We start from the raw sequence: 12952 nt of genomic DNA on the forward strand, positions 1-12952 counted from the left end.
CATTCCTAGATAATATTGACATGCATCGATTTTTTGGCCTCTAACACAGTTTTATATCAGCTTTTTCAGACACAAAACTGAAAGCGGGGTGATGTCTCTAGTGTCATTTAGTGACTCACATGGTTCTTTCTTGAAGATGAAATGTTTAATAATTAGACGAAGACAGCATGTAGACGTCTGATTTATTTATGTATGTATGTGTTGTGTACTCCAGCTTTAGTACTTCCTTGATAGTGAAATAATAATAAATAGTTTTGGACGTGATGAATGTAAAACGATAGGACCGATGACAGCCAGGTCCAGCGCATGCGCAGTCTTACCTTTCCGCATGGTCTTTGGCGTAGTGCGAACTTCCTCATCGCGAGTCAAAACTTTACAGTCCAGCGACGTTTCTTTACAGAATAACCCCAGGATCCCTGTTTCCTCCCTTTTTAACTTACAAATGTCGAAGCCCCCTCCCAAACCGGCCAAACCAGGTAAGACAAAATGCAGTTTGAATAATGAATAATTGTTGAAATGTCAAACTTGTGCAAAGGGAAGGGTAAAACTCACCTTGTTGGCGGCGTAATCGCAATGGGCGCGTGTCAAAGCGCGTAAAACAGAAGACAACACAATGACAAAACAGAAGACAACACAATTACAAACAGAAGACAATACAATGGTTACCGACTGTTTATTAAAAGCAAAACAAAAAGATCCTTACTAGGACTTTTCTGTATTAACTTTTGGATTCAGTTCCTAGCAGCAGCAGCAGGCCTTTTTAACTTCCCATTTCTAACGTCAAAGTGGACAATGATGTCATTCATGATAAACTGCACTTTTCTCCCCTTTTCTTTGTGTTTTATTTTATTGTCTTCCTGTGATCTACCTGTGGTCCTTGTCCTGCACATTTAGAATCATGCAAATGGTGGACACAACAGAGCAGCATGCACAGTGTTATGTTTCAGCATTAGAAACTAGCAGATCATATCTAATCTTAATATGAGACACATGTTGACAGATGATGATTATTATTGATTCTTGCAAACTAAACCACTGACATGAGTGTTAAACAGTGTCAGTAATAAGGCTGCAACATAGTGTAGTGTAATGTTTATTGTTAACTGGCTCTGTTAGCTCTCTTAAAACACAAAAGAAAATAACTTTTATAACAAATGGTGGAATTTATCAAAATGTCAAAAAAAGTATGAACATTTTTTTTATGTTCTTCAATAGTACTTTTTGTTCATATTTTGTACATGTTCTCTATCTAGAACATTTAGGTACTGCATTGCAACCATTTCATTGGTTAAAAAAGTATTTTTTAAAGAAATCATTATTTGACTCATCGACTACTAAAATCGACGAGTCAGCGATTATGTTTTTAGTTCCAGCCCTTAGTAATAGACTATTTTAAGACTAGAAACATGATGCAATTAGTAGCAGAGTTGGGTAGTAGATCATAAATTAGATTTATGGACCGTATATTCCTGGTATAAATCGCACCAGCCCAAAAATTCATAATAGAAAAGAAATGTATTTGATAAAATCCAGGACCAAGAACAGACATTTCATCTTGAAATGCAATTTAAAATAATAACATACTAGAGAACATGGTGAACAGGTGTACGTATGCTAACATAACCCCTTCAGCTACATGACGCACAGACAACCAACTGTGGTTGGTATGTTAACGTAACATATGAACAGTTCTTCAGATAACTATAGCATAAAGAACATGCTAACAAGTTTACCAAAGCATCAGTTTTACCCCAAATCACTAAATCCATTGAATTCTTCTTCCTCTGTGTCACTTCTAAACAATTCTGCAAAATCTGAAGGTAGAGGAAGTGCAGATTCTTCTTCTGCGTCGCTTAGAGCCTAGAGCGCCCTCTTGTGGTTGTCAGTGTGAAAATGATGAATAATATCACATATAAGTTGCACCCCGGCCAAAACGATGAAAAAAGGTGTGACTTCTTGTGCAGAAAATATGGTAGTCGACAAAAAAAAAATCTTGTACTAAAAATGTGCCCTGTATATTCCTGTGGATGATATTGACAAAAATCACTTTAGGCTCACGATATTTTCCCAAATCTTGAGGAATGTGTTAAAATATGCTTGTAAATCATGTTTGAGGTTCACATATTGCAAAAGACGTGAATGGACGTCAATTTACCAGAAAAGTGAGGAAATATAACTTTTTACTCTTGTTTAGGATATTACAGTTTACGTTTCTCTCTACGCGTCTCTTTTTGAGATGATTTTGATTATAGACGATATACTCAATATTAGATTTTGTATACAATGAGGAAAGTATTTGACCCTGCGATTTTGCAAGTTCTCCCACTGAGAAATGATGGAGGGGTCTGAAAGTTTCATCATAGGTGCATTTCCACTGATGACATGATTTTCTAATAATTTATTTGTTTGTATTTCCGCAAAAAAATAAGCTAATATTTGGTATAAAAGCTTTCTTGTGGTTCTTGACCAGGTTTGAGAGACTTGGTGTAGTCTAGAGGTGGCTGACATTTGCAAGAAAAAAACAACAAGATATTTTAATATTTAAAGCCTGCAAGAACACTGGTCAAAAAGCTGCAAAAAATAAAAAAGAATAGAAACGGCAGTGGATGATATACATCTGATTTACAGCAAAATATTGAGTAATTATTTTTTTCAATAATGCCCTTGAGCTTTCGTCTTAATCTGCGTGTTTGAATGGTTAAAGAATGCAGGGGGATCTTTATAGCCAGCCCAGTACAGGCCCATTTGTGCGCACAGACGTGACGGGGCCTGCAGAGGAGTCATGTCGTGTTTTAACAGAGCAGAGTTTGTGCAGCCGCTCCACAAACACTGAGGCCGTGTGTGCGAGCGAAACACAAGGCGCAGTTCACTGCAGCAAGCGAATGATGGCTGCTGGAGAGACGGAGCGAAAGAACCATGGTCACTAGTGTTGTAGTAGTATATAGAATAGAATAGTGACTATATTTCATGATTGGGGATGTGACAATTACCAAAATATTGTAGTATCCTATTGTGCTGTCAGCAATATCTCAAATTACAAGCTCCTTTGCTTAAATGCATTGTTTTGCTGCAGCAACAGTGAAAAAACCCAAACCCAACTTTTCCTCCATTATTTATTATTTGTATTAAATGTATTTGCACCAAAGGCTTGTCCAGGCATTTTAAGTGGAAAAAGTATAATATCGCAATAAATACCTCTACGTTTGATTTAGGCATGGGAGTCTCGAGATGAAAAAGTCTCTAGCTTTTCTTTGTAACCAATATAGTTTAGTGAGCTGACGGTAAATGCCCTTTGTATTTCTCTCTCAGTTACATGAAGCAACAGTGCAACAATCACGCTAATAATCACATTCCAGTAATGTGCCAGGCAACCTATTCAAGTCTGAACGATTCATCAAGAGCAATTCAATTAGACAATAAACTTTGATTGTTATTTCATCGTTTTGATGATTTGATGTACAGACAAGCTGCTTGTGTTTCGTCAAAGAGGTCGGGTTTTGAGGTTGTTTGTCGCTAACTTTTTTTCATATTGCATGTGTTTATGTGTGGTATGACCTAGATAGTAGTGTCATTTTTGGTCAAACCTCATCCAGTCGAGCTCTTCAGTATCCATGACAATCATGCCCACGTGCATTTGGTGCTACTTTTCTGCAGTAAGTCTTTTCATTCCACAAAAATGAATAGTTTTGATGTCTCAGTTTAACCCTAAAGTCTGTATTTAAGGGTGGGAGGGTCACGATATAAAATGTTTCTGTTACGATTATTGTGAGAAGAAACATCACGATTTAACTATTATTCACGATTATTGCAACCAAACATTAGTGAAATCTTAAACTTCCTTTCATTCATGTTACTGTTCCTCAAGTTTGTGACCGGCTTTATGAAATGTTGCTTTTCCGAAAGACAAAATAAAGTTAAATTTGACCAAAACAACCAAATATCTATTTTTCGGACGATAGATTGGACTAAAAAATAAAAATGTTTGCTTCTAAAATTGTCACGATTATTATTTTTGGGTTCTCACGATTATATTGTGACCAAAATAATCACAATGATCGATAAACCTAATAAACTTGACACCCCTCGGTGGGAGAGATGCCAAAAATGTCCTCCGTCATCTGGACCTGGACCCGGCTTGGATCACAGTAAAACCAAAACCAAAATGGCAGATTGACACATCAGATCCCGATTTTTATTTAAATTTTAATTGCCGTATCAGCCTTTGCCTTTTTTGTACATCTTCTCATGCATTTGTTGTTTCATTTTCAGGCCAAGTGAAGGTGTTCAGAGCCTTGTACACCTTTGACCCCAGATCGGTATGTTTATTACATTATATCACAATTGGATATAATGGGATAGAAAAGAAATAGAAAATATCCTATCACTGTATCTTTCTGTTCAACTTACACTCTATTAAATTATTATCATACACATTATACACATTATTTCAGCTTTTTGTCTTCAGGTTATAAATAATGTGTTTATTAAGATCATTTAAAAACATTTCTGCCTGACTTAATTTTAGAGCTTTGTCTGTTTTTTAATTTTTGAGTTGCATTTGTGGAACTAAAACCTGATAATTTTATTGTCGTACACTTCTGACAAGGAAATATAACATAAATATAACATAATATAACAGCATTATTTACTTGTATTTGTTGAAATCTTAAGGCATGAATTGTGATTGATTGTTTGATTGATTTAATTTCCCCTTAATTTTAAAACAAGTCACATTCAATTCATGATATTAACAGTATTTTTTTACAGACGGCTGAACTGTACTTTGAAGAGGGAGACATCCTGTACGTCTCTGACACAGTAGGTTATTCAGTTTGCTTTCTTTGCCTACATTTTGCTTCTCTAAACTCTTCCTTGGTTTGAATTTCTCGTGTGATTTTACTCAAACCATTGACTTGGTGCAGTTCTAAAATGTCTACCTTTTGGTCTCTCCAGAGTGACAGTAACTGGTGGAAGGGAACATGCAGAGGAAGGACGGGATTTATACCAAGCAACTACGGCAAGTCACACGACACGTCACAAATCAATCAATCAACCTTTATTTATAGAGCCTTTTACAAGTGCTTTAAAGTGCTTCACAATAAAATCAAGGCAATACTATCCTGAGAGTATTGTCACTAATAGTAACATTTCAAAGTCGATTTCGATACTAAGGAATTGGCTCGATACTCTAGGCCGTGTGGAGTGAGTTTTGTGACTTTGGGAGTGACACTTTACATAATACATACACTGTTTCCTATTAATAGTTGTTTTTGCATAAACCTCCGTGCAGTCGGTGTCTTCTGAGTGCAGCTTGTGTCAAATACACGGTCAGATCATAGGAATATTGCATAGTTTTGAGAGCTTTTTCCTTGGTACCTTTTTAGCCGACTAATTGATTGGACCAACATATACATTCACATCTACTACGGTTGAACTTGCAGGACTTTTACTGAATTATTCAATCGATTTGTCATTGCAGTGGCTGAGAACGCAGAATCCATCGACAACCCGATGCACGAGGCAGCCAAGAGAGGTACAAGAGTTTAAAATCTGTTTGTGGTAATAATCATTTACAAACCCAAAGTAGCTATTTTTCGAATTGTGACCCAAAATCTTGTCAGCCGTAAACATTTGTGTGTGGAAACAGGAAATCTGAGCTGGCTCCGGGAATGCCTGGAGAACAAAGTGGGAATCAATGGTCTGGACAAGGCTGGGAACACTGCCCTCTACTGGGGATGCCATGGAGGACACAAAGGTAAAAATGCAGACTGTAAAATATAATTGAGCTGAAAGTAGTTTCTCAAAAGCATTCTGAAGTCGGTACACAATGCAAAGCGCTTAAGTTATGCTAAAGCAAGGTAGGTGGAAATTATAAGGATGCAGGATTACTCGCACTCAAAATATGTTATATCTTATTGCTGTTTTTGCAGTTTGAATGGTCACAGTAACAAAACTACAAAGCATGTTTTTGTAAAGTCTGCACGTTAACACGGGCCATGTCCTGACATGCATGTGATTCTTGTGAATTTAGCTGGTCATTAGGACTGTAACTAACCTTTATTTTGGTAGTCGACCAGTCAAGTGATTGTTTTTCTGGTACATTGAGATTTATTTTACTATTTTTAACAAGGTAAATAGGGTAAAAATAGATAAAAATGTTTACAAACAAACTATTATTGATGATGATCAAAAATAGCTCAATGTGATTTACCATTTTGATTTAAGAATGCTGTTTTCTTTGTTAAAAATGACTTCTGGCAATGTGTTAGTCAATATAGTCCAGATAACGGTATTAAAATAGTCAATCATTGTTTTAATAGTAGATTAGTCAGGATTATTCTGATTATTAATTAATTGTTGCAGCCCTACCGTTAGTTGCCTTTACTCAAATATGAAGCCTATTTAATGCAGTCACAACAGAATCCCGATCAAACCACAGTCACAAATGTAATAGCAGTGTTTAGGAAATTGCAATCAAAAATATCTGATCACAACAGCATTGTTCACTCAGTTGGAGCTGGAAGTTTGCGTTAGACTCTTCTCCATTAGTTCCTCTGTCGTTGTTTTTGTGATTATGTGTCATGTGTCATTTGAACTTTGAACCATCAACACTTCTCTTCTTCTGTTTAAGATGTGGTGGAGGCGTTGCTAAGCCAGCCGAACGTGGAACTCAACCAACAGGTCAGCGCGGTTCAACTTCTTTTTAACAGTTAATGTGTCTACCTGTTCTCTTTACACCTGCATTAACACCACGAGCTCTTCAAGGATCAAATGTCACGTCCTAAACTTAGACTTAAAGTTACACAGCTCTGTCAGCCGCTCGTCTCCGTGTGCATTTTAAAGCTTTAGCGTAACCGTTTGCGTGACATTTCGAGAATCCGATTACTCCGTAAATCCGACAACAATCAGTGTGTGCAGTGCACGCAAACGGGGCCGTAGTTGTATTGTGACAGATCATGTGATGCGCAGATTTGAATTGTGGTCCCACATAACCGCGACTGTGCTCTGTGCTGTAGAATAAACTCGGAGACACCGCTCTGCACGCTGCTGCTTGGAAGGGTTACGCCGACTTGGTGGAGATGTTGCTGAACAAGAGTGAGTATTAAGAAAACAATCATGTAGATTGCCTCAAAGCAAGGACGTCTTCGCTTTCATTCACAGGCTAAAAATATGGACCTATGTTCAGACAATCATGCCAGAAATGATTTAAAATCCCAGATGAATACATTCCATTATTATTTTTATGGATATTGGGCCACATCAGCAAGCCAAATATCAGATATCGGTATTGGTTCAAAAGACCCCATCCCCAGTGCTTATGGGGACAAAATAGTTCACTTTAACAGTCTGATGAATTGTTTGAATTGTTGTTGTAATCTCTTATTACAGATGCACGGACAGACATCAAGAACAATGAGAACAAGCTGGCTTCAGAGATGGCCACCAACGCCCAGAGTGCGTCGCTTCTGAAGAGGAAAATGGGAGGAAGTGAGTACAAAATGACCAAATGTATTTACTGCCAGGTATTCCTCACAGATTCTGAAAGGCAGGGTACGTAGAAGTTTTATTTCGAATTTCATAAACGTGACGGATGCTGCTTTCACGTGCCGTTGGCTGTTTGGGTGGGAGATTTCTTTGAGGGCGGATGCTGAGAACACGCTCTTTATCTGTTTGTGACTCTAGATTTTGAGCCGTTTCATGAGTTTCTGACAGTAGTTTAAATGTTACTTTGGTACAAGCTGTCAGACTTCCATCAATCAAAAGGACTTGGTTCGTTCAACTTGATTTTCAGGACTTCAGGAAACACTTCCGCTCGGAGTCAAACGTGTCATGATAAACTATAATATTGAAACTACACAATGCCTCAGAGCCACTCATTCTAAATTAGGACAAGCCCATTAAACCCTCATCTGCAATAAATAAAAAGCAGAATTAAACACTTAAGTACTTATTTATTATCTATCATAGTAGTTACTTACTGTGTTATTTGACCGGCTACAGCTCAAATGTTATGGTACTACAAAAAAACGACAATGCAAAAAAAAAAAGGAAGAGATTATTTATTGAACGATAAATCCATTATTGTGACAGGCATACTTGCACATTTAGGCATTGGGAGCCCGGGTTCAGTTCTGAAGTGTTTAAAAACCAGTAAGAGCGCAGGCTACACACGCTCCCTTTTAACTCAAGCTCTCCATTTGTGTTTTCAGGCATCACTCGGACACATAGCAACGCTGAGGAGTATTTGGACGACGAGGACTCAGACTAACGGTTCGAGCTGGTTACGTCGTCTGGAGGTTTTTGCTATCAAACGATAACACGAACTTGCCGCCGGCTCCATCCGTAACGCCATTGCAGTGAATTGTAGTCTATGTGTACACTTTACCGCCTTTGCGTTACTTAGGTTTAGCGTAGGCGGAGGGTAGAATAAATTATGTACATACCGGAAAAGCGCATTCCAAACACGGCTCACATTCAGCACATCTAGACGGTGCATTAAAGAGCCAGAGCAGATGTATGTGTGTCTGCTTTACACTCAAAGGCTGTGTCTAAGTTTTATATATATATATATATGCTCCACAGTCGTTGGTTGAACAGGGGAACGGAAATGTAAAAGTATGTTAAAAGCTTAATGGGAGAAATGTACGTTTTAAGCTTTCTCACTTATAACATTTAATCTCCTTCACCAGTTTTACCTCTGCGATCCATCATTCCAATTTGTACTGTCATCAACTGCCTTTTTAAAATGTCTTCTCATGCTGAATAGCTTTTGATTTTTCATTCTGGGAGTATATTTGTCTGTTTACTGCTAATAAAAGTGCCTTGTGTATATTAAGTTTCAACGTTCTTTGTACAAATCTGATACATTTTTACAACCCATGCCATTAATGGATGTTAAGACTGTCTTAAGTCCTGGTTGTAAGTAACTCCCAAATTAAACATTTATCCTTTCACACTTTTCATTTTTGTTTTGAGTCTTTTGTGTAATGTTCTGTAGTTATAGTGGCACAGTGGCTAGATCTCAGGATTCGCAGCATAAAGGTCTTTGGTTGGACTCTTTCTGAGCAGAGTTTGCAGGTTTCTCCTTGTCCGGGCGAGTTTTCTCCCGGCACGCATAATAAGTAGAGGTCCTGAACTGAGAAAGTCTGGCACATAAGTCTGGAGATGGGTCCCCGGGTGCTCCACTGTGACCCACTCCTCCTGACCGGTTTAACCCTGGCTCTAGTGTTTCGCAGCCCAGTAGAGACAACATTTCACATTATATACACTGTCCTAAAGCCTACAGGCCAGAAATGGTACAAATAACCCCAATTCTAGTTCATCTTGAATATTTGCCTGACCAGAATGGAATTGTTTAACTAATAAATAACCCAGTGGAGGCTTGGAACATCTAAAGCAGTTATTAATAGATACGTCTGAAGTTGTGTAACAAATGCCAACAATGTTTTCTTTCTTGCACATTAAGAACCAGGAGAACATTTGATAATGTTTTCTTTATTACAAAGTCAGCACGTTGATGACAGGTCAATTTAAAAACGTCTTTCATGAGTGATCCAAGTACATGCTACATCGGCGCCGCTAAGATGATTTCATGAACTCCGACACACCGCTGTACCAAAGATAGTGTTAATTTGTCCTAACTTTGCATTTACAAACCAGATGAGGGGAAGGATGTGACGGCAGCAAAGTGCAAGACCAGCTAAACCGTTTTTAGAAAGTATTAGAAGAGGGCAGTAGTAAAATTAAACACCTTGAGTCGCTTTTGGAAGATTTTGTTCTTCCATTAGTTTTATCATACTTTGATTTAACTTCATATCTTGAAGTAACAGCACTCTTGAGTAAAACTGTCGGTTACTCTCACTGAGTATTTCTTTAAATGACAAAAGCTTGAGCTTGACTTGTGTGGTCAAGATATAAACATTTCAGACTAGTTTGATACTAAGAAGACGACAACACACAATAATAGCAGTATTTCTAGTATTTAAATTAAAGAGATTTTATTTCCCAGTATTAATACTTGTTTATCTCGTTTTGATTAGTATCTGGATATTGAAAACCCAAATATATTAAATGTTCTTCCACTGATTTTGCTTTTATTTTTACAGCATTTTCTTTTAAAATCCTTGCATTGTGTAAAATTTGGCAGATTAGACGAACTTTAAATCAGATGTTACTTCCTTACAGTTACTCGAGTACTGTAGTATATTCACAAAAACCTTTAACGTACTTAAATCATTTCAGTCAGTATTTAGTTTACTTCAACTTTAGTAATGGTACTCTTTGTGTACATTAGTTTTTGCTCCTCTACACATGTATGTACAGTATACTTGGTGTTACAGCACTATGCAAATCAATAATTGTACTGCAGTTGAACAAAACCAAAAGCGTAGCTACTATGTCGGGGAGGTAGGTGTAGGCTCGTAACACTGGGCCCAACTAAAGCTTCACATTGCATGACTGAGGAACCTTTGCCTGCAAATACAAACACATTAGATTTGGAAGGAAGCATTTTGGGTTTACCGTAATAAATACAAAAATGAAGCCGCAATAGAGATAAATTGAAAGCGTACAAAAACTAGAAAAACACATACACGCTTCCTAGACGATGGCCGCATACAGAGATTCAAAGGCTACAAAAATACTGTAAATCAAAATGAATTAGAGGAGCGAAAGGACTGTTGCAGATATGCGGAAACACATTTAAAATATGTTTACAATAATAGCGGCTTGTAAGCGCTGATTTGCTTTGTGTAGATTGAACAACAAGGCACGTTTGAGCGTAAAACATGCTGTGTACGCTTTTGTAAGGCTTTTTGACATGCTGTGGTTCAAGTCTCGTGAAATGTACAAAATCCTTCCAGATTTGTCAATATTCCAGAGGTTGCGTTCATGTTTTTCAGATGGAAGGCGGGGGACAATAAAACTCAAAAGGCAATGCACAATATTTGAATGAAATGTTGAACCTGATCATTTTTAAAAATTGGTACAAAAAAATAACTTGCCATTTAAGAGCCTGTACTTAACTTAATTCTTCTAGATCAGAAAATGCCCTTTACATGACCTAATGCTTATACATTTCAAAAAGCATTTTTTTTGGGATAAGAATGATAAGAACAAGAGCATTTAATAATGTTATCAATCGCAGTCACTGGATAAGAACCATGTGGTGAAACCACTGCCTGTGACCGTCCCAAACATGTTCTTCACTTTCATCTGGAATTCTATTATGTTGAAATGATTGTTTGCGACCAAAAACAGTAAACAAGTAAAAATGGCTAGTAGTAATGATTTCATGAACATAAACTGTACAAATTTATATTCCAATTAATTTATAGTGCCATTTAACCCATTATTATTAATATTTCATCTTCTAAAGTCTGATCTCTGCTCAAAACCACGTCTTTACTGACAGAGGATCGACTGTAGACTCTCAATTAAAAAAAAAACTCCCAAATAATTGACAAATTCACATGACTCTACTTTGATCCATTGATGAAATGCCCAGTCCTAGATATAAATAAGTTTGGAAATCACAATATTGTCTGATGCAATAATCAATATTGCAACTAACTAAATATATTTCAACACCACCAAGGTTTCTAAAATGAAAATGTTGAATATGGCCTATTTTGATTCATGATTCTCAGAAGTGTCAGATTTATTTTTAGTCAGAGCTTGACTAATACATTAAGGAATTAACGTTTGAGTTGTAATAAAAATGGTATCAAATATATATTCAAATATTACAATATCAGAATTGCTGAAATGAACAGCCATATTGCAATCATTTCCAATATTGTGCAGTCCTAATACGTTTTTTGACACAGTAGTGACATTTTAGAAGTATATTTAGAAGTACATGTGTGTTAGAGATATTAACCATAAACCAGGTCTACACATCTGCAATCTCTCATCTGAACCACAGAAAACTGACCCGTGTCCACTTCTATATTAAACTGTACGCTCTTGTGACTGTTGGGACGTCACAAGAGCGTGACCTCTAAAAAGCTTTTCTTTGTGTGTTTGGCTTGTTGTTGACATCATGTGGGTATTAGCATCAGGTAAACATGTAACTTAGGCAAAAATTAAAGCACTGTTTTTTCCCATCTTGGCTGTTTTATGTTTTACTTTATTCTTTCCTTCTTAAATCTTCCCCTTCTTTAAAAAGGCAGTAAACAGAGGAAGAGACAGAAGAATGAAAAGCTTGAAGATTGGTGCTGGACTGGAATACTGAAGCACTGCTACATCGCACTCCCAGTTACTGCCAACAAAATGTGATATGGATATCAGGGCGATATATCGAGACAAAAACATGACCATTTTCTTAAAGCTTAGATCACGATTTTGCAAGACGCAGCTTGAATAACAATTTACAGATTAGGGATGGATGGACATTTTGCAGCAGATCAGCATTTTAAATTCATAACGAAGCCCCACAAGTTCAAGTTAACTTAAGTCTTACGTTTTTATTGCTACACTATAATGTTTGTACTGTTTATGATGATTCGGATAAACATAGGGACACATTATTTTTATCTTCATTACTAATCAAGTTCCCTTTTCTTTTTTAATTTTATTGGGGCATTTTGTAGATTCACTAGAAAGGACCACACCCCCAGCTACGATGCAAAGTGTTTATTGGCATACGAGAAACATAAATCACTATTTTGAGGCTCCCGGGCCTCGGTACCCCCATCTTTGTTTTTTGTTGTTTACTTCTGTACCTACTTTGTGTTGCAACACTTGAATTTCCCCATTGCGGGACAAATAAAGGCTTATCTTATCTAGAAGATAAATTAGAATAATAATTAGAAGAGGGTCGAGGGGATGGGCACAAAGCTGACAAACGCTGACATGTGTGACCTGGACGCCTAAATTGCACAGCAGCAGGAAGGGACGTGAGAGGGGTGTGGCCCTGCTCCCGAACCCAAGATAACAAACTTATCTTCAT

The 12952-nt window shown here is 37.2% G+C and overlaps 1 protein-coding gene across 1 annotated transcript; it reads left to right on the forward strand.

Annotated features, from left to right (window-relative positions):
- The first annotated feature begins 301 nt into the window (after positions 1 to 301).
- ostf1 (osteoclast stimulating factor 1) lies at positions 302 to 8520 on the forward strand. The gene is made up of 10 exons (XM_072433926.1): positions 302 to 476; positions 4270 to 4316; positions 4768 to 4818; positions 4954 to 5017; positions 5480 to 5533; positions 5648 to 5755; positions 6632 to 6681; positions 7017 to 7095; positions 7390 to 7488; positions 8211 to 8520. Exons 1-10 carry the CDS (start codon positions 329 to 331, stop codon positions 8267 to 8269), a joined length of 759 nt encoding a protein of 252 aa, XP_072290027.1. The 5' UTR covers positions 302 to 328; the 3' UTR covers positions 8270 to 8520.
- Positions 8521 to 12952: the final 4432 nt, after the last annotated feature.

This window comes from Eucyclogobius newberryi, unplaced genomic scaffold (genome assembly GCF_026437365.1).
Source record: "Eucyclogobius newberryi isolate DKJ021-1_F unplaced genomic scaffold, fEucNew1.0.hap1 SCAF_6, whole genome shotgun sequence".
Taxonomy (NCBI): Eukaryota; Metazoa; Chordata; class Actinopteri; order Gobiiformes; family Gobiidae; genus Eucyclogobius; species Eucyclogobius newberryi.